This window comes from Sarcophilus harrisii, chromosome 6 (assembly GCF_902635505.1).
Source record: "Sarcophilus harrisii chromosome 6, mSarHar1.11, whole genome shotgun sequence".
Lineage (NCBI taxonomy): Eukaryota > Metazoa > Chordata > Mammalia > Dasyuromorphia > Dasyuridae > Sarcophilus > Sarcophilus harrisii.
The window spans coordinates 538,709-556,922 of record NC_045431.1 but is presented as its reverse complement, the minus strand read 5'-3'; the positions used below and the strand labels follow the sequence as shown (position 1 = coordinate 556,922).

General features: G+C 50.5%; 1 protein-coding gene across 1 annotated transcript in view; it reads left to right on the top strand.

Moving 5' to 3' along the window:
- WFS1 (wolframin ER transmembrane glycoprotein) overlaps positions 1–17,690 on the top strand; it is a 40,163-nt gene extending 22,473 nt beyond the window's left edge. The window contains exons 3-8 of the mRNA XM_031943961.1: positions 4,154–4,236; positions 6,769–6,913; positions 7,205–7,375; positions 12,951–13,031; positions 14,535–14,680; positions 15,322–17,690. Coding sequence (XP_031799821.1) covers positions 4,154–4,236; positions 6,769–6,913; positions 7,205–7,375; positions 12,951–13,031; positions 14,535–14,680; positions 15,322–17,124 — 2,429 coding nt within the window. The 3' untranslated portion in view covers positions 17,125–17,690. The remainder of the gene's footprint in view (positions 1–4,153; positions 4,237–6,768; positions 6,914–7,204; positions 7,376–12,950; positions 13,032–14,534; positions 14,681–15,321) is intronic.
- The last annotated feature ends 524 nt before the right edge of the window (positions 17,691–18,214 follow it).

Sequence of the window (18,214 nt, the reverse complement as noted above, 5' to 3'; positions counted from 1 at the left end):
CGGATGAATCTTTGTTCCGTTCTGGCGTGACTCGGGCAATAATCGTGGCCATTTTAAGTGATGTCTCTGTGGAGAAGGACTCCAACGTGCCCCTTATTCTTTGCCTAAAAATAATGAGACTCACTTTAGCAATTTTGCTTCAGGAATCAGCTTAATGAACCTGAGTGTAGAAGAGTACTTCTGGTGCCAGCCTCAGAGTGACTATCTGCTCAAGGAACAATATTTATAGAGGTTGCTGTATTGGAGAGCCTAGCATCTTGACAGCATGTATAAGTCAGCAAACTTGTATGAAGCACCTACTATGTGCCAGGAACTCTATTAAGGGCTGAGGGCATAAAGAAAGTCCAGAACAGCCTCTGCTCAGAGTGAGCCCCACTGTGTCTAATGAGGGAGGAAGCTCACAGGGAATGTGTACAAACAGGATAACCTCTCAAAAGGAAGGTACTGAGATTAGAGGCAGCTAAGGGGTGTTGGAGTGCACAGAGCAGTGATCCCAGAATTGGGAAGCCCCAAGTTCTAATATGGACTCAGACACTTCCTAGCTGTATGATCCTGGCCGAGCTTCTTCAAACCCTGTTTGCCTCAGTTTTCTGATTGGTAAGATGAGCTGCGAAGAAAACAGAAACAGCTTTTGTATGTCTGCCAAGAAGACCCAGTGGGGTCACAGAGAGTTGGTTAAGACTCAGAAATGACTGAAAAGCACAAAGATTAAGGAAAACTGGCAAAGGCTTCCTGCAGAAGGAGGGACTTTAGCTGAGACTGAAGGAAACCTGGAGGAGAAGAGGAAGGGGACCCTCCAGGCAGGAGAGACAGCCAGTGAGAGTGCAGAGAGGTGAAGGACCAAGGAGGTTACCATCTTTGGATTATAGAATATATAAAGAAAGACACAGCATAAGTAGGAAGGAGCCAGGCTGGAGACTTTGATCTGGAGGTAATAGGGAGCCACTGAAGGTTGCTGACTTGGAAGAAGGCTGAGATCACTTGATTAACTGAGACCCCGGGGAGGGAGTCTCCATCATAAACCATGTATCATTTGATTATAATTGGTGCCATATTATAATTTTGGATCTCCGATGTGGACTTGTTCAAGTGGTCCCATTGCCCACACAAACACAGAGACAAAGCAGGCAGTTTTTTTCCACTGCCGTTCTGTGGCCCTGATAAAGAAGCTGCCTCTTCCTAATTCCACCCAGGCCAGGTATTTGTAACGCTAGCCCCTCCCCCAGAACTTTCCACTGCATCTGGCTTTTACTAGGACCGTCCCCCTCTTATCTGGCACTGCCCGTTCTCAGCCGAGCTCATTTCAGGGTGCGTCCTGCCACCTGAACCCTGGCATAGAGGGTGCCTCCAAGCCGTGTCTCTTCCTCTCAGGCGGGCCCACTTTCCTGCCTCTGAAGATGAACCTTGTCTCTGTAGCATATTTTTTTTCCTTTGTTTGCCGAGTCATGTGACAGCAACACTCAGGAGGGATTTTTTCCTTGAGTATCTAGAAGTCCCGAGTCTAGGTATTGTTGAGGTCCAATAAAGCAGCCAGTCACAAAGCTTTGTCAGTGGTCAGGGAGGGGAGCCAGGGTTGAGGAGGGGGTGTATATGAAAGACCTTGAGAAAGGTCACAGCAGGGATTGAGGTGGGATATTTCCCTCCCCAAAGGCCAGCTGCTGGCCAATGCCCCCGGACAGCTTGGCCTGGGTGTCCCTCTTTAACGCGTATTCTGGGATCCTCCCCAACGTGTTCATTATCCGTGCTGTCCCGGCCTTGGCAGGGTTTGCCTGGCTGCTTACTTGGGCATCATTGGCACGTGTATTTTTTCTGGGCCACTTCTGGATACTGCCCCTACCCCGCATGACATTGCCATTCTCGGTGAAGGCTGCCTGTGGCCGAGTTCCCAAACGATCCTTTGTAGCTTTTCTGATGTAATATCTTGAAATGAAAACTGGATCATTTCTTCTAGTAACCTTCTCATTGAACAACAGCCCACCTTTAGCTTGAGGGCCAGAAGACCTGACTTCTAATCCTAAGGAAGCCATACTTCATAGCTCTATAGCCATGGACTCAAAATTTTGTTTCTCTGGGGGTCTCTGTTTCCTCATCTTTAAAATGAGACTAAACTGGAGGGGCCCCGAGGTCTCCCAGCTCTCCGAGCCTTCTCTGTTAGCCAAGTTCCCTCTACTGGGAGAAGAGAAAATTGGAGCCGATAATCTTTGAGCTCCCTTTCTGCTGCATCTTGTTTTTGTTGTAAAGCCATAAACACAGCCTGGTGTTTCCCCAACTCTTCTGGCGGTGCAAGAGCTGGAATTGATCTCAGATATTAGTTTAGCATTTGCATATTTGCTGAAATATTTTGACTTGTCAAATTGAAGCCAAAGGCATTTACGGTGCCTGCGTGTGTATGTGCGCATGTATGTGTGTGTGCGCGCATGTATGTGTGTGTGCGCGCATGTATGTGTGTGTGCGCGCATGTATGTGTGTGTGCGCGCATGTATGTGTGTGTGCGTGCATGTATGTGTGTGTGTACGTGTGTGTGTGAAATACACTGTGTATTGAGGCAATTTTGGAAATGCCATGCTAGGAATAATTAACTGATAAAAATTAATCATGAACTAGAGCCATTGTTTCAGCCAACCAAGCTTTCTAAAGAATCATTTAATCGCCCTCCTTTTATAAAGGCAAGAATGTGAAAGATCTGTGGCCCATTACATCTTGCTTGCCAGTCAGTAAGGTGGTAGCACACCTCATTTTAGGTGAGTCTCCCAGCAGCCTTTGGGGGTAGGCTTCTGAGTTACTTATCAAGGAGGAAATGGAGACCCCGAGCCTGGGAGTGGGATTGGAACTGAGATTTCTCCTGCCTCTGGCTCCAGGACTCTTTCACTTGAGCATCCATCCATTCATCATCCGCGATTCAGGGAAATGTGGCAATATGAAACAGGCTGGGCCTCTTCTCCAGTGATCTGGACAAGGCCTTCCTCATCTTCCTCAAGTGTGGAATTGAGGGTTAGACTCGATTGCCTTAGGAAATGTCAGTTTTTTTGAGGGTGAGAACTGGGTCATTTCCATCCTTGTTTTTGTTACCTTATTATAAAATAAGCCTTGGGGGCCTCCCCTTCCCCCGTGCCAAGAGACTCTTGTCTTTCCCAAGTCGTGAGGAGCAGGGCGGATATTTGGACCCAAGTGCCCTCACTCCAAATCCAGCATGTTTTCCACTGTCCCACATTTCTTTTCCATCCTGGATGTTTTTATTTAGTGTTAACCTTTGAAAACTGACCTCAGGGTGAGACAGCTCAAAGCTCCCGTGGTCTCCTCACCCTGGATTTCCCCTCTCTACAACCCAGAACTCCCAGAATGGATGTGGACCAGATTCCTCAAAGTCAGTCCGAATTGTACAGATGTTGTCCAGTGAAAATCACCTCTGCATACTCAGGGTTCCTCAATCATGGCGGCTCACATTTAGGATTCTGCTCATTTCCCGGGAAGACTTGAAGGGAAAGCCGAGTCCGGTGCGGGGCCTGAGCTCCCAGATCTGTATATGTGGGAGCCATTTACAAAGCAAGGAGAAACATAGTCTCTGTGTGCATGTATATGTACACATGTTCTTTAGCCCCCAAAGCGCATATGTACATGTTTTATTATATACAATTTGGTTTTGTACATGTATGCATATATTTTGTTAACATGTAGTTATACTGTATAATTTAAGTATCACATATGTATACAATATGGCTATATTGTTATAGCGTAAATATGTTCACAGAGAAGGGGGCCCTCTGTATTGTGTCACTTTGTGAGACTGGCTCTTGCCCCATTTCTTGCAGTAAATGGTACTATTTTTCAAGAACCGAGACAATGAAAACAAAAACAGTTAACTTGTGTCCCCGGGGCTGGGGACATTGTAGCGATTCTTGCAAGGTTGTGTAGCCCGTCTCCGCCCCCCCCCCCATTCCCCCCCAGCTACTTGGAGAACCCTGTCTTGTAGCCGCCTAGTAGCTCCCGCTGGATACTTTGTAGTTTGGATGTTTGCTCAAGGCTTCCTGGGAGCGAGAGGCCCTGGCTCCCCAGCAGGGCCTCGGTGCCTGTCAGCAGTCTGGGTGAAGGATCAAGGCAGGGGCGCTGGTTTCAGGGGCTGACTTGTGCTTTGTTCTGGCTTTTCCTTCTAAAGAGATGCCGAAAGAAGCTGCAGAAATATCCTTTGAAGACCTTCTGGAGAAGGCCAAGGCCGGAGACCCCAAGGCGCAGACGGAGGTAACTGTCTGCTTTTGTCTATAGTGTCAGCTTTAATTGTCAAAACAACAGCAGCCGAAGGAGCAAACTTGGGAGGGGGTCCTGGGGCCCTTTCCTCTGTCTCTCCTCCTTCACCAAAGGGCCCGCTTGGTTGCACTTTCCCTGGGGTCGGGGCCTTTTGGGGGAACATTGGCTGGGTCAGACCCTACCGCTGTGAGCTTCCAAGCATAGCCCCTTTCCCTCGAGAGTATGGAGACGTTGCCCCCTTTGCTTTGTGAGACTGGTGCTGGCCACGCTCTGCTATTAGCCTGAGGAGGTCGTGACTGTCACCTGGAGTCAGGAGGGCAGAAAATGCCATTATGTGACTAATGGAGAAAAAGCCATGTGGTGATACTTTGCTGGGAGGAGAAGGGACAGGCCATGCTCAAAGATGAACTCGGGGTTCCCAAAGGGGAGGCGTGAGCGCAGTTGTTACTACAAGCTGCTCTTGGCCCAGTGGAGCAAGCCCGGACGTTGGCAGCCTGGGAGCTTGGCCAGTCGCAGCATTCATCCCGGGACATAGCCTCAGCGTCGTGGCTCCTGGTGGCTCTCCCCTTTCCCGGCTGGAGCACAGCTCGGTCATTGCCCTGAGTTTGCTGGTGGAGGAAAGAGTATGGTAGCAATGGGAAAACCAGCTAGATCAAATTTAAGGGGAGGAGTGGGGCCTTCAGAATTCTTGATTCAATTAAACAATTTCTGCTGGTCTCAATTCTTCTCCATTTTCCAGGCTGTTGGTTTTATGTGCATATATTATTTATAGAATGAAGTGTCTTAGTACCAAATGGGAAAGCCTAGCCTGAAGTTCTGGCCTGCTCCTTCCTGTTCTTGTGTTTGGACCAGTGGGTTCCCTAGCCCAGGCTTAGCTGCAGAATAATGAGATAAGAATAGGACGCTGACCACTGAGCCCACTACCTTCCCTTCAGAGCCAATGCAAATGGATTTAAAATTGGCACCTGATTAGTGAGTGGCCCGGTGCTGGGAGACACAGTGAGAATACTGCCAAACCTTTATTAAAAGCCCACGAAGCACATTGTGAGTAGGCTAACAAGCTGGACTCTGTGAAAGCAGATGGCGGGATTTATCACGTTAAAAAACAAGTAGTGAACCTGCTTGTAAAAGAGTGGAGCTAGAGCCAGCTCCCCACTTCTGGCTTTCCCTCATCATTGCCATAGGCCCAAGCAGATGGGCCGTAAGGGGGAAGCACAGAGAGGGACTTGGGCTAGGAGCCTCCGAAGAGGGAATTCAAGGGCCAAAGTTTCCATTTATTCTGAGAAATTCGATTGACTCATCGGGGAGAGGTTGTGAAGTCCCATCACACTTAGCAGCCCGAAGGTGGGAGCACGCAGCCCGTGGGGGCTTTGACTCGGTTTCTGTGCTTATGTCACAGCCACAGCAGCTCGTGTTTCTGTAGTAGCCTGGCCTGGGGGTTAGCGAGCTGGCCCTCTAGGCGGGAGGACTCGGGTTAGAATTCTGCCTCTGACACACAACAGATCACCGGCCATTTGGTTTCCTCATCTGAAAGATGAAGGACTTACACAAAATCGTCTCCAGGCTCCTGCCAACCTTCGTTCTGATCCTGATTGATTCTGTCTCTGCATTTGCTGTGGTGTGTTTGTGTTGCTCTGTTTTTATGTTGTCTTCATTTTAAAACTGGCATCTTGCTCCGAGGTGTGGAGTTCTCCAAGGATTTTCTTTTAGGCTGTGATGTTCCGCTTAAGCCCCAAAAGAGGAACACGTCTCCATGTTCAGAATGTGAGCTTGCCCTCAGAAAGTTCCTTTATAATTGGTGTAGAGAAGCATCTGTGCTCACCAGTTAGTGGTACTGGCCCTTAACATGTGTCTTGTGGAGCCACAGGCCAAGTTCCCAGGAACTTTCAGTTTAACAATGAGCCAGTTTTAAAGAAGTGAGACTTCTACAATGCTCTGCCTCTGGGCCTTGCCTTTTTCTGTAATTTTTTATTGTTGCTCGGTCACTTTTCAGTCACATCTGACTCCCCATTTGAAGTTGGCAAAGATACTGGAGCCATTTCCCTTTTTCTTCTCCGGCTCATTTTACAGAGAAAGAAAGTGAGCTAAAAAGGGTTAGATGACCCCTCTGGGAGCCCATAGCCATTAAGTGTTGGAAGGCAGGTTTGAACTTACAAGACGAGTGTTCCCGACTCCAGCGTTCTATCACCTGCGCCTCCCAAACGGGCAGAGATTCGATCGGGCCGGTGTCCAAAGTCCCTTTCACTCTCTGAGAGTCTCTTCTGACTTTGTGCAACTCTGTGGTCCCAGGAGACGGACACTACCCTTCCTGCATTCTCACTCGATACCGAGACACGGGATGTTTCAAGAAGAAAGCGTGGGAGGACCTGGGGACATTGAGTGGGAGAAGGGAATCCGGGCGATCAAAGGAGATTAAGTGGGGACTAGAGACAGGAAGGAAGAGAAAGAAAATTGGAAAGTGTGGAGTGGGAAGGGGGACAGTGTGTTGATTCAGGGGCCGTGCATCATATTCTGTTGGGTGTCTAGGTGGGGAAGCACTACCTGAAATTGGCAGACGAAGCAGATGAAGAGCTGAACAACTGCAGTGCAGTGGACTGGCTGATCCTCGCCGCAAAGCAGGGCCGGCGAGAGGCTGTGAAGCTGCTGCGCCGGTGCCTCGCTGACCGAAGGGGTGAGTGTGGGTCCCAGAGGGCCCGGGCAGAAACTGTTTCAGAGGAGAAACCCCAGCCAGGGGCTATACGCCCCCCACTTAATGCAAACGGGATGATCTCTTACTTGGTTGGCGGCAGGAGGGGCACATTGGAGGGAGGGGGGACGGGCTTGTCTCTGCTCAGAGCCGTTTGTCATCTAGGCCAGGACTTTGAAACTAAATTGACGCAGTAATAAATTGTCAGCTCTCCTCTGATGCCTTCCCGGCAACGTGGGACAACGGTGGCTCATGTTCTTCCTTGTCTTTTTTGAGGCATCACTTCAGAGAATGAGCAGGAAGTGAAAAAACTGTCCTCGGAGACTGATCTGGAGCGCGCCGTGCGCAAAGCGGCCTTGGTCATGTACTGGAAACTCAACCCCAAGAAGAAAAAGCAGGTGGCCGTGTCGGAGCTTCTAGAAAACGTGGGCCAAGTCAACGAACAAGGTAAATGGGGACCAGGAGCGGCGAAAGTCCCAGCTCCTAGTCCCAGCTCGAGCTGGAGAGGTCAGCTTTCGACAGCTACTTGCTCCTGGTAAAATAGAGCTGGCATTGCCAGCTGATTGTTCAGAGAAGCAGATGCCTGCGGGAAAGCGCTTTCTGACATGCAGTTAGAACCATAACGAATGTCCTCGGGCGGCAGAGACCCAGGGACCTTGGATCCCAGCGTTCCCAGACAAAAAACTGAATTGGGAGGGACCTTAGAACTAGAATTCCGGAGCAGGGGCTCTCTGGCACAAACTGGGAAGGGCCTTAAAACCAAGAACTCAAAGCAGTTAGAGAAAAGGGGCCTTAATACATAATTATGCTGTTTGAGAATAGCATCAGAGTCTCACAGTCGCATCAGTAGCTTTAGAGACCTTGTGCAAATACATTTCAAATAAGATATCCCTAGTAACAGGTAGACAACCAGGCCAAGTAGTCATCTACCCAATGATGGAAAACAGTCATTCACCTATGACCACACGTTTTTGGATAGAAAACAGAAGTTTTTATCCTTGCATTTTGCTTGTGGCTTTTAAGCTGATCACTTGCTCTGAACAGAGAGATTTGCTGTAAGAGAAAAAAGCAGGGAGGGACAAAGCATCCCTAGTCGTTTGACTGGATACAGGTGATAATCATTTCAATACAAAGAAACTATTTGAGGATCAAGTTGGAAGGCTCTGACCGCAAGTAGAGCTCAAAAAGCCCAGACGAACAGACTTCCACTCTCTGGCATTTCTCCAGGATGGTGGGTTTTCTGGTTTATTGGCTCTCATCCACACCTAGAGTCAAACTCGAGAAATAATAATAATTATAGTGGCCAAATCCTATATCAGAGGCTTTATATGTAAAAAAAAAAAAAAAAAAGCTTACAAATCATTGTACCTCAGACCATCTCAGGGCTGAAATGTAGGGAGGCAGTAAACAGCGAGACCATGATACACTTGAATATTAGTTAATTTGCAGAATGGGTTTTGAAATCTCCATTTTCAGAGAATTTGAATTAACCAGAAATCTCACAAACTCTCTTAGAAAGTCCTTGGGTTACTCGGTAGCAGAACCTCAATATAGCATCTCTCCTCAGTGCTCTGTAGCATCATAGAAAAGATTTTGCTCTTAGAATAACCGCAGACTTGAAGAATAAAACAAGAATTCAGTTATTAGCACCTTGGAAGCAGAAGCTGAAGAGGGATTTGCAAAGTGTTGAAGGACCCTTTTTCCTAAGCAGATGCCTCGGTGGAAGGCTAGTGCTAAGGTCCACACGATGGACTGAGGAAATGTTTCAAGTTAAACAAGTTTGATCAGGTTGGGCACCAAAGATGGGCTGAGCAGGAGTGGGATTCTTTCTGTCTCCCCCAGTAATCGATGAAGTGGGTGAAGGGCTCAGGCCAGTGAGCGAAGGGTGGGCTATGCCCTAGATTACAATTATGCCGACTGATCTAAAGTAAAACTACAATATCGGTTCCGACACTAAATTTCAGATTACAACCAAAAATCCTTTAGAATTTTTGGAAATGAGAGCCAAATAGTCACCTGGATTTTCTCATATGAGAATTTCCTATTCCAAGCCAAGCTTAGTTCCTAGGGCTGATGACCTTGCTAGGAAAAATGATTCTCTGAGATTTTTTCCACTTTCCCCAAACCCAGTTCAGTTACCAAAGCTCAACATCAGATCAAATACAAACTGAGACTTTTAGTAGTGTACTTCAGGATTTTAGCCCTGACCAGTCAGTGGTGATTATGCAATTGGAATCCTAAGAGATTAACAACTTATCTTGCTATCTAAAGAGATGGTTTTAGGTTATTCCCACATTCTGGAAAGAAGGGAAGGAAATAGCTCTAAAATGCAAGGTCAATCTCGATAAGATTTTTTTTACTTCTTCCCCACTTCTCCATACACAGTAATTACCAGTTTTAGCTAGTTTTCAACATTTTTCACTTTTGCATTTACAAGCCAAATCTAAGTTCTATATTTCTAAAAATGACCATTACTTATCCATTTGTATTTACTGTTTCATAGCAAATGTGTTTCCTTTTTGACTTAGGGAAGAAGCAAGTCAATTAGTACCAAAAATTTTAATGTTTAATCTCAAAAACCCCAGAATCTGCTAAAAAAAAAAATTAAATAAAACTGTTTTAGCAGTTCTACAACTTTAATTAACTGTGTCCACAGCCAGGCTTTTTCCTTTAAGTCAGGAATAGAGGTAGTTAAAAACAATTTGCAAGAATAGGGCTAAAGCTTGTCCCCATTTTATTTTTTTTATTTTTGTTTTTTATTATTTTATTTTTTTATTTTTTATGATCTCTTTTTTTTTTATTTAATAGCCTTTTATTTATAAGTTATATGTATGGGTAACTTTACAGCATTAACAGTTGCCAAACCTCTTGTTCCAATTTTTCACCTCTTACCCCCCATCCCCTCCCCCAGATGGCAGGATGACCAGTAGATGTTAAATATATTAAAATATAAATTAGATACACAATAAGTATACATGGCTTGTCCCCATTTTAGAAAGCATCCCTAGAATAAATCCCGAGGGATCCCTGTGCCATCCTGAAAGGTGACTCCCACCATCCCAGAAAAATTGGGGTCTACACAAAACAAGATTAATCTGAAGCATCCTTCAAATAAATCCAATTCGTAATAACCTTGTGCCCCAGGAAAGAGACTGGGCTTTCCTGGGGGCTCAGCTACTCCGGAGGAGTGGGAGTTAAAATTGATAGGATACTTTTGGGGGAAGGAGAAGGCCAATGGATTTCAGACTAGACTCAGAAAGAGTCCTAGCAAATCAGCCATTCTAAAATTTCGCATTTAGCTAGCAATTCTAATAGTCTATAAAAAGGTAAGAGAGACAAGGAAGATAAATTGGGGTGGAGGTTTTTTACAGGAGACAAATAAGGAGAAAAAAAGGTTTTAATTGCTCTGTGATCCTTGGCTAAGCAGTAGACCCTGGGCTGTGACCCATTGTTACCTCCTTTTCTATCTTTTCGGGGGTCATAAATTTTGGGGACAAGGGCTCTAAAGGTCTCTCTTTTCTGCTGGAACCATGGCTGCTTCATACTAAAAAGGGTGGTTAGCAAATCATATAGATAAAGTGTACGTTTTACAAGTAAAATGCATCTTACCTAACAGAGAGCACTATCTTTCTGGCCAGATGGCAAGAACTTGTCTTAGAGACTTAGGACTTAAAATTTTTTCATTCAGCCACTAAAATCCCACAGCATTGAATGGTCACTGGGATTGCTTAGGGATGAATTGGTAACGGATTTTAGACAGTCAGTATTAAAGCATCAGAAATGGTGACATTCTGAGGGGAACTCTGCTATAATAAGTTCTGCAATTTCAACTGCATTACCATTCTGCATTTGCTGTTTTAGTAGAACCCCTCATTTAAATCAGATAACCTTCCGTTCAATGTCAGCACAGGGCACGAGACTGTCCACAGGATCTAGAGCACTTGGCCAGCTGTGCTGTTTCTTCTATGTGATTATTCCCTGAAAATCCAGGAAGAGGGATCAGTTTTCAATGTAAGGAGAGAAATACCCAATCAAAGCTAAAGTGACAAACTGATAAATTAGCTGAATTCACACTAAGATCCCCAGTCCACAGTTGTAAATGAATTTAAGCCTAACGATTGAAAATCAATTTAAAATACTTAATCTAACTGGGAACTAGATCTTTATTCAGAATTCATCTGAAAGGAAAAAAGTATTGATCTGTGGCACAGATGGATGTCTGTCAGTTGCAAAATATTTTAATATCCTTTATGTTGTATTAAAACAGTTTGCCACTGAGACACCCATTTGTGCCATACTACTTTGACTCGGTTTATCCAAGAAGAACCAGTTTTTCAGCAATGGAACAAGTTATTTGTTGAATGCGATTTTGTCCCATTTTCCTCAATTGAGTTAAGGGTTCTCTTATGCCATGGCCTATTCGTTTTGAGGCATGGGGAAAGATCTTAAAATTCAAAGGTTCCCAGATTTCCCCCAGCCAGCCTCGGGAGAGGGCGAGGGCAGATGGGGAAGTATCTGCTAAGAAGGAGCTGAAAGGGCCACATCCTTCTTCATGTTCGGGGTCCACAGGAGGTCCCCATCTGGAGAGAAAATGAGGCAGACTCCGGGATAGGGGGAGTGGAGCCCAGCATGCATGAAGAGGCTGGACATAACCACAAGCGCAAAGACCTTAAGCAGGGCGGCAGTGTAATCAGGACAGTCTTGGACAATGAATGAATCTCTGGAGCTGAATTTAGGAAAAATGCAGGTTAGTTTGCATTGCAGAGACATGGCAGATGTCACAGACTGGCAGGAATAATACAGAATAATAATATATTATATTATATATAATAATAATAATACAGAAGCAGACTTTTAAAATCTTAGATACTACACTAGTTCCCTCTGAAATTCTGGGGCCCCCCAGTCCTACCCTTAAGCATAGAGAAGTGGGAATGGGCACTTTACCTCCCTATTTTCAGTGACCAGTAGTTCCTAGCTGTGACCCCCTTGCTTTAGATGAGGAGCAAGAAAAAAGACTGTGATTCATCTGTCTTACTTTTTGTCAGGAAAACCAAGGGTTTTGAGCATCTGATAAGTGTGTGGGTCACAGATACCAGATGAGGGGGGGCACCAAAGTTAGGGTTCAGCTATGTGAATGGCCAAAAGGTAGATTTGTTCAGGGAAGAGATTATAGACAAAATGAAGGGTATAGACCCTGGGGATGATAAATACAAAAGGGTGGGAGAACATAAGAAAGACAAGTTCCTCAGTGGACCTCGCAGTTACCTAGGAGAAAGGAACTGAGCAGGAGGTTGGGGCATTTATTTGTTATTTAGCTGGCAGGCTCAATCCTGCAAGGGACTTAGCACCCTGAGAATTAGTATAAGGATGAGAAGTGGGATTGGGAAGCAGAGTAGAAGTAGGGGAGATAACCCCCCCCATGCCACGTGGTAAGGAGACAGGCCCCATGGGGCAGGGTGCTGTGGCAGACTGACCCAGAGGAAGGCAGCGGCCACGGGCTGGCCCAGAAGTGGGTTTTAAAGAGAAAATTTCTCCTCAGGGGCCGTGACTTGGATTTCTTACAAGGTGTGGCAAAGTGAGACTGCTGGAAACCCCCATGGGGGGAGGGAGAGTCTCGGGGGTTTGCCCTAATTTGGATTTCTGACTGGAAGACCTGGGGGGGAGGGAACCATAGAGCTAAACTGGTCTGTCAGAGCCTTCTCCCTGCCAGCCTCAGGGATGGTTTGTTTATGAATTCCCCCGCTGAGCACCTTTAACAGTAACGGCCTCATCTGCATTATTAACGTTATCCGTAATCCTGATCCTGGCCAGCTCTGGGGCCTCTCCAGGGAGAGCAACAAAGCTCTGGGGTTAACTCTGACCCTCTCAGGAAATCACAGTGGGCAGTCAGGGAAGCCGAAGCAGGGGGACTATGGGTGAGCGGCGATGGGGACGTGGAGGGGTGTTCCTGGGCTTCTCTCACCCATGTTTGTTCCCTGGGCGGGTGACTGACTTCTGATCCGCTCGTGCTGTCATACAGATGGCGGAAAGCAGCCCGGCCCCATTCCCAAATCGATCCAGAAGCAGAGGAGAATGCTGGAGCGGTTGGTCAGCAGTGAATGTGAGCACAGACTTCTCTCCCCCCGCCCCCCTCGTCCTTCCTGCGCCTTTGTCTTCCTGGAAGAAAGGCCATTTCTTCTGGTCCAGTCTAATCACTTCCAGGGATGAGGGGGGCTTTGTGTTCCTCTTTGGAGGGAGCCAGCTTGTGTGTTATCTGGGCCCCTTTCCGGACCTTGCAGGTTCTCCGTCCTTTCCTGGCCCAGACTCGGGGCTTCTGCCTCTGGAGCCAGGGCTTGTTCTTGATGGATTCCCAGAAGCCACAGCCCGTCGGAAGCGAAGTCGCCTTTAAGTCATTTTAAAAGAAAAGTCGTCTTCATGACAGCCCCTGGTCTCAAAAAAAAAAAAAGCACAATCTGAGGAGACTGTGGGTTTTCCACAAAAGTGGCAGTCGACCGTCCCTCATGGCACCTTAAGAGGGAGCAAGGGCTTTTCCTCCTGAGGTGGCTGACGTAATGGAGGGCCAGGCAGATGAACTTAATTACCCAAGGGCACGCTGCTAGCGGATGTTAGAAACAAGTCCAGGCGGCCCGCTCCATCGTGGCCTGCCTCACAGATCCAGGTCACAAGGAGGTCAAGACGTCGCCCTCACGGTGTCATTGGTCCTCCTTGAGAACAAAGCCGCACAAGGCGGTCCCCGGGACCCCCTTGTCCAATCAGTACCTGCCCAAAGCTCCCCTTCCAGGGCGCCTGACTGGCTCAGGGACTTGTTCTCTTTCCTGATTTCTACCCCGTGTCCTTGTCTCTCTGGGGATAAGTGGGCTAAATGAGCCCCCCTCTTGTATGACAGTCCTTCCAGCATCTGCGCAGCCCCCCTCATTCTGGGAGCCTCGGGTGCCGTCACCTCCCCAGATGGACAGGGGTCAAGAGCTAAGGCCAGTGTTCCAGACTGGGGTGAGCAGGTCACAAGAGAGCCCCATGCGGCCGGAGCAGACATGAGATCTTCTGCCTCCCCGGCCGTGGGATGTCATGCTTGGAGTCGGGGTGCCGGGCTGGTGTTCTGTTTCTGAGGTTCCCCAGTCGTGTGCCGGGGCGGGGGGGGGGCAGAATGTGGCGTCTCCAGCCAGAGCCCCAGAGAAGCAGGATCAGGGACTGTCTGCTGTCATCATCCCTGATGATAAAATGTACCTAAGCAGGAGGAAACTTCCTGGAGAGAGAGGGAGCCCATGGCAGAGCATTAGCACAGGGCTGGGACAGACACGCCCGGCACTGCCCAGTGCTGGCCACACAGCACCTGGCAACAGAGCCCTCTCCCCTGAGCCATGGGCGTTCCCCCCCCCCCAGCGCTGGCCACAGAGCCCCCCCCAGCTGCAGGTGTCGTTCCCCCCCTCCCGACCCAGTGCTGGCCACACAGCATCTGGCCACAGAGCTTTCCCCTCCCCCCCCCCGAGCTGTGGGCATCCCCCCCAGCTCTGGCTACAGAGCCCCCCCAGTTGGGGGCGTCCCCTTGTACCACGGCACCTGCCCTGGTCTGCCCTTTAGCAGCCCTTGTCTTCTCTCCCCCCAGCTAAGAACTATGTGGCTCTGGACGACTTTGTGGAGATCACCAAGAAGTACGCCAAGGGCATCATTCCCAGCAACCTGTGTCTGCAGGATGACGATGATGACGAGCTCGCGGGGAAGAGCCCGGAAGACCTCCCCTTGCGCCTGAGGGTCAGTGAGAACGCAGCTCCGGTCCCTGGAAGAGGGGGAATGGGTGGGGGGCCTCCCTGGTGACGTTTGGAAAATGGCAGCATTCCCCTGAGAGTAACGGTCATAAGGGACCAGGAGAGAGAACCTGACCGTTGGCAGAGCGCTCTGACACACGATGGCCCTTCAAGGGAAGTGCCGTGGGTGGCATCCCCCCTCTACAGACAGAAAGCTGAGGCTCAGTGGGGCCGTCACAGGCAAGCAGGATTCAAATGCAGATCAGCCCGATGTTCTCTCTTCCGGAGCGAGCTAACAGCCTGCGGGGGGGCTCCCAGCTTGAGACACTCCCCAGGGCTGGGAGGAATAAAGCATGAGGGCCCTAGGAAGGTGGGCTCGCTGAAGCTGCCCAGAGCTGGGAGGCCCAGGGGAGCCATGGGGGTGACTGAGGAAAGGCACTGCGGGAGTCCAAGCTTAACTGGGAGCCGGGCCTCGGCCCTGCTCTGGCAGGTACCCCCTAGGCTGCTCTGTCCCCTCTGGCCGGTCCCCCCTGGGCCCCTCCTCCTTCTGGCCAGTTCCCTCTGGGCCGCTCTGCCCTGGGACCGGGGTGCCTCCTTCCTTTCGTCCGGACCCTGCCCAGCCCCTAACGTCCCCGTCTCCCCCGGCAGGTGGTGAAGTACCCGCTGCACGCCATCATGGAGATCAAGGAGTACCTGATCGAGCTGGCCTCCAAGGCTGGCATGCACTGGCTCTCCACCATCGTGCCCACCCACCACATCAACGCCCTGGTCTTCTTCTTCATCATCAGCAACCTGACGCTGGACTTTTTTGCCTTCCTCATCCCCCTGGTGGTCTTCTACCTGTCCTTTGTCTCCATGGTGATCTGCACGCTCAAGGTCTTCCAGGACAGCAAGGCCTGGGAGAACTTCCGCGCCCTCACCGACCTGCTGCTGCGCTTCGAGCCCGACCTGGACGTGGAGCAGGCCGAGGTCAACTTCGGCTGGAACCACCTGGAGCCCTACGCGCACTTCCTGCTCTCTGTCTTCTTCGTCATCTTCTCCTTCCCGCTGGCCAGCAAGGAGTGGATCCCCTGCTCGGAGCTGGCCGTGGTCTCTGTTTTCTTCACGGCCGCCAGCTACATGAGCCTCAGTGCCTCGGCCGAGCCCTACACGCGGCGCGCGCTGGCCGTGGAGGTGGCGGCCGGTGCGCTCTCCGTGCTGCGTGCCCTGCCCCTCGACTGGCCCTGGCTGGGCCTGCTGGGCCGCACCTTCGCGACCGTGCCCGTGGGCCAGCTGGTGGTGCTCAATATCGGCGTGCCCTGTGCCCTCTTCCTCTACCTCTTCTACCTCTTCTTCCGCATGGCGCAACTGAGGGGCTTCAAGGGCACCTACTGTTACCTGGTGCCCTACCTGGTGTGCTTCATGTGGTGCGAGCTGTCAGTGGTCATCCTGTTCGAGGCCTCGGGCCTGGGCCTGCTGCGCGCCTCCGTCGGTTACTTCCTCTTCCTCTTCGCCCTGCCCGTGCTGGGCGCGGGCCTGGCGCTCATGGCCGTGGTCCACTTCTCACGCTGGTTCGTCTCCCTGGAGCTCACCAAGATCCTGGTGACGCTGGCGCTGTGCGCCGTGCCGCTGCTGCTGCGCTGGTGGACGCGCGCCAACCTCTCCGTGCTGGAGATGCTGCGCTCGCTGAGCCGCAGCTCCGTGGTCAAGCTCATCCTGGTCTGGATCTCGGCCGTGGTGCTCTTCTGCTGGTTCTACGTCTACCGCTCCGAGGGCATGAAGGTCTACAACTCCACGCTGACCTGGCCGCAGTACGGCTTCCTGTGCGGGCCGCGTGCCTGGAAGGAGACCAACATGGCACGCACGCAGATCCTCTGCAGCCACCTGGAGGGCCACAGGGTCACCTGGACTGGCCGCTTCAAGTACGTGCGTGTCACCGACATCGACAACAGCGCTGAGGCCGCCATCAACATGCTGCCCTTCTTCCTTGGGGACTGGCTCCGGTGCCTGTACGGCGAGCCCTACCCCGCCTGTGCGCCCGGGGGTGCCGGCGGCCCCGAAGAGGAGCTCTGCCGCCTCAAGCAGCTGGCCAAGCACGAGTGCCACATCAAGAGGTTCGACAGGTACAAGTTCGAAATCACCGTGGGCATGCCCTATGGCGGCGGCGAGCGCACACCCGAGGAGGACGACATCACCAAGGACATTGTGCTGAGGGCCAGCAGCGAGTTCAAGGGCGTGCTGCTGAGCCTGCGGCAGGGCAGCCTCCTCGAGTTCAGCACCGTGCTCGAGGGCCGCCTGGGCAGCAAGTGGCCCGTCTTCGAGCTGAAGGCCATCCGCTGCCTCAACTGTGCCGCGCAGCTCGTGCCCGCTGGCCGCCACGTGAAGATCGAGCGCGACTGGAGGAGCGCTGTGCACGACGCCCTCAAGTTCGCCTTCAACTTCTTCTTCTCCCCCTTCTTGTCAGCCGTTTGACGGCCCGGCCCGCCCCGGTTCCTCAAAGGGCCCCGGCCCCGCTCCGGGCCGGCCCCGGTTCCGCTGCCGTCGACCCGGCCCCGGGGCCTGCTGAACTTGGTAAAATCCTGCCGTGTAACTCTGTGTCTGTGTCTGCGAATGCGGAGTGTCCCTTGGAATTGCATGTGCACAGGCTCCCCGAGCCCGGTTTGCTGTGGTTTACGTACGGCGTCGGAATGCAGTTTTAAAAATGCTCATTGTCAAAGCACTTTAGTAGGTAGCCCCCCACCCCCCACTCTCTCACCCCCCGTTAGGTCCCTCTGGATTTCGTGCCGTTATTAGTGTTTAAAAATAGGAGCAGAAAGTGTCTGCTACGCAAGAAAGTTCTGATGACTTGGATCTCTGCGTACAGACAGTGGGCGGCCTCCAGTCCTGTACAGAATGACTTTGTGTGTGTGAATGTGCCAAACCTAATCCGCATGGATCTGTGACGTACACCTCGCGCTGGGCGCTCAGCCCCGGGCGGTCCCAAGCGGGAGGGCTGGGGCCACGAAGGGCAGAAATAAAGCATCTGTGGTCGTGCCCTAGTGACTGGTCTGAAAACTTTGTTGTGGCGTCGAGCGCAAGAATAGAAATCGGGACAAGATTTTAGATATGTAACTTTAGGAAGTAGGAAGAAAAGCAGAAACAGCATCTTAAGCTCACACCCCCCAGAGGAAGCACAGCCCCCAGAGTGTATGAAGTAAGAGGGGACAGGGGCCCAGAAGTAGAAAGAGAGGCAGAAACAGCCCCCAGAGCTCCCACCCCCCAGAGGAAGCACAGCCCCCAGAGTGTATGAAGAGGGTACAGGGGCCCGGAAGTAGAAGGAAAGGCAGAAATGGCCCCCAGAGTGTATGAAGTAAGAGGGAACAGGGGCCTGGAAGTAGAAAGAAAGGTGTAAACAGTCCCTAGAGGAAGCAAAGCCCCCAGAGTGTATGAAGTAAGAGGGGATAAAGGCCTGGAAGTAGAAAGGCAGAAACAGCCCCCAGAGCTCCCACCTCTCCAGAGCAAGAAAGCCCCCAAAGTGTATAGGAAGTATTCTTAGAGGGGAGGGGGGCCTGAAGTAGCTCCT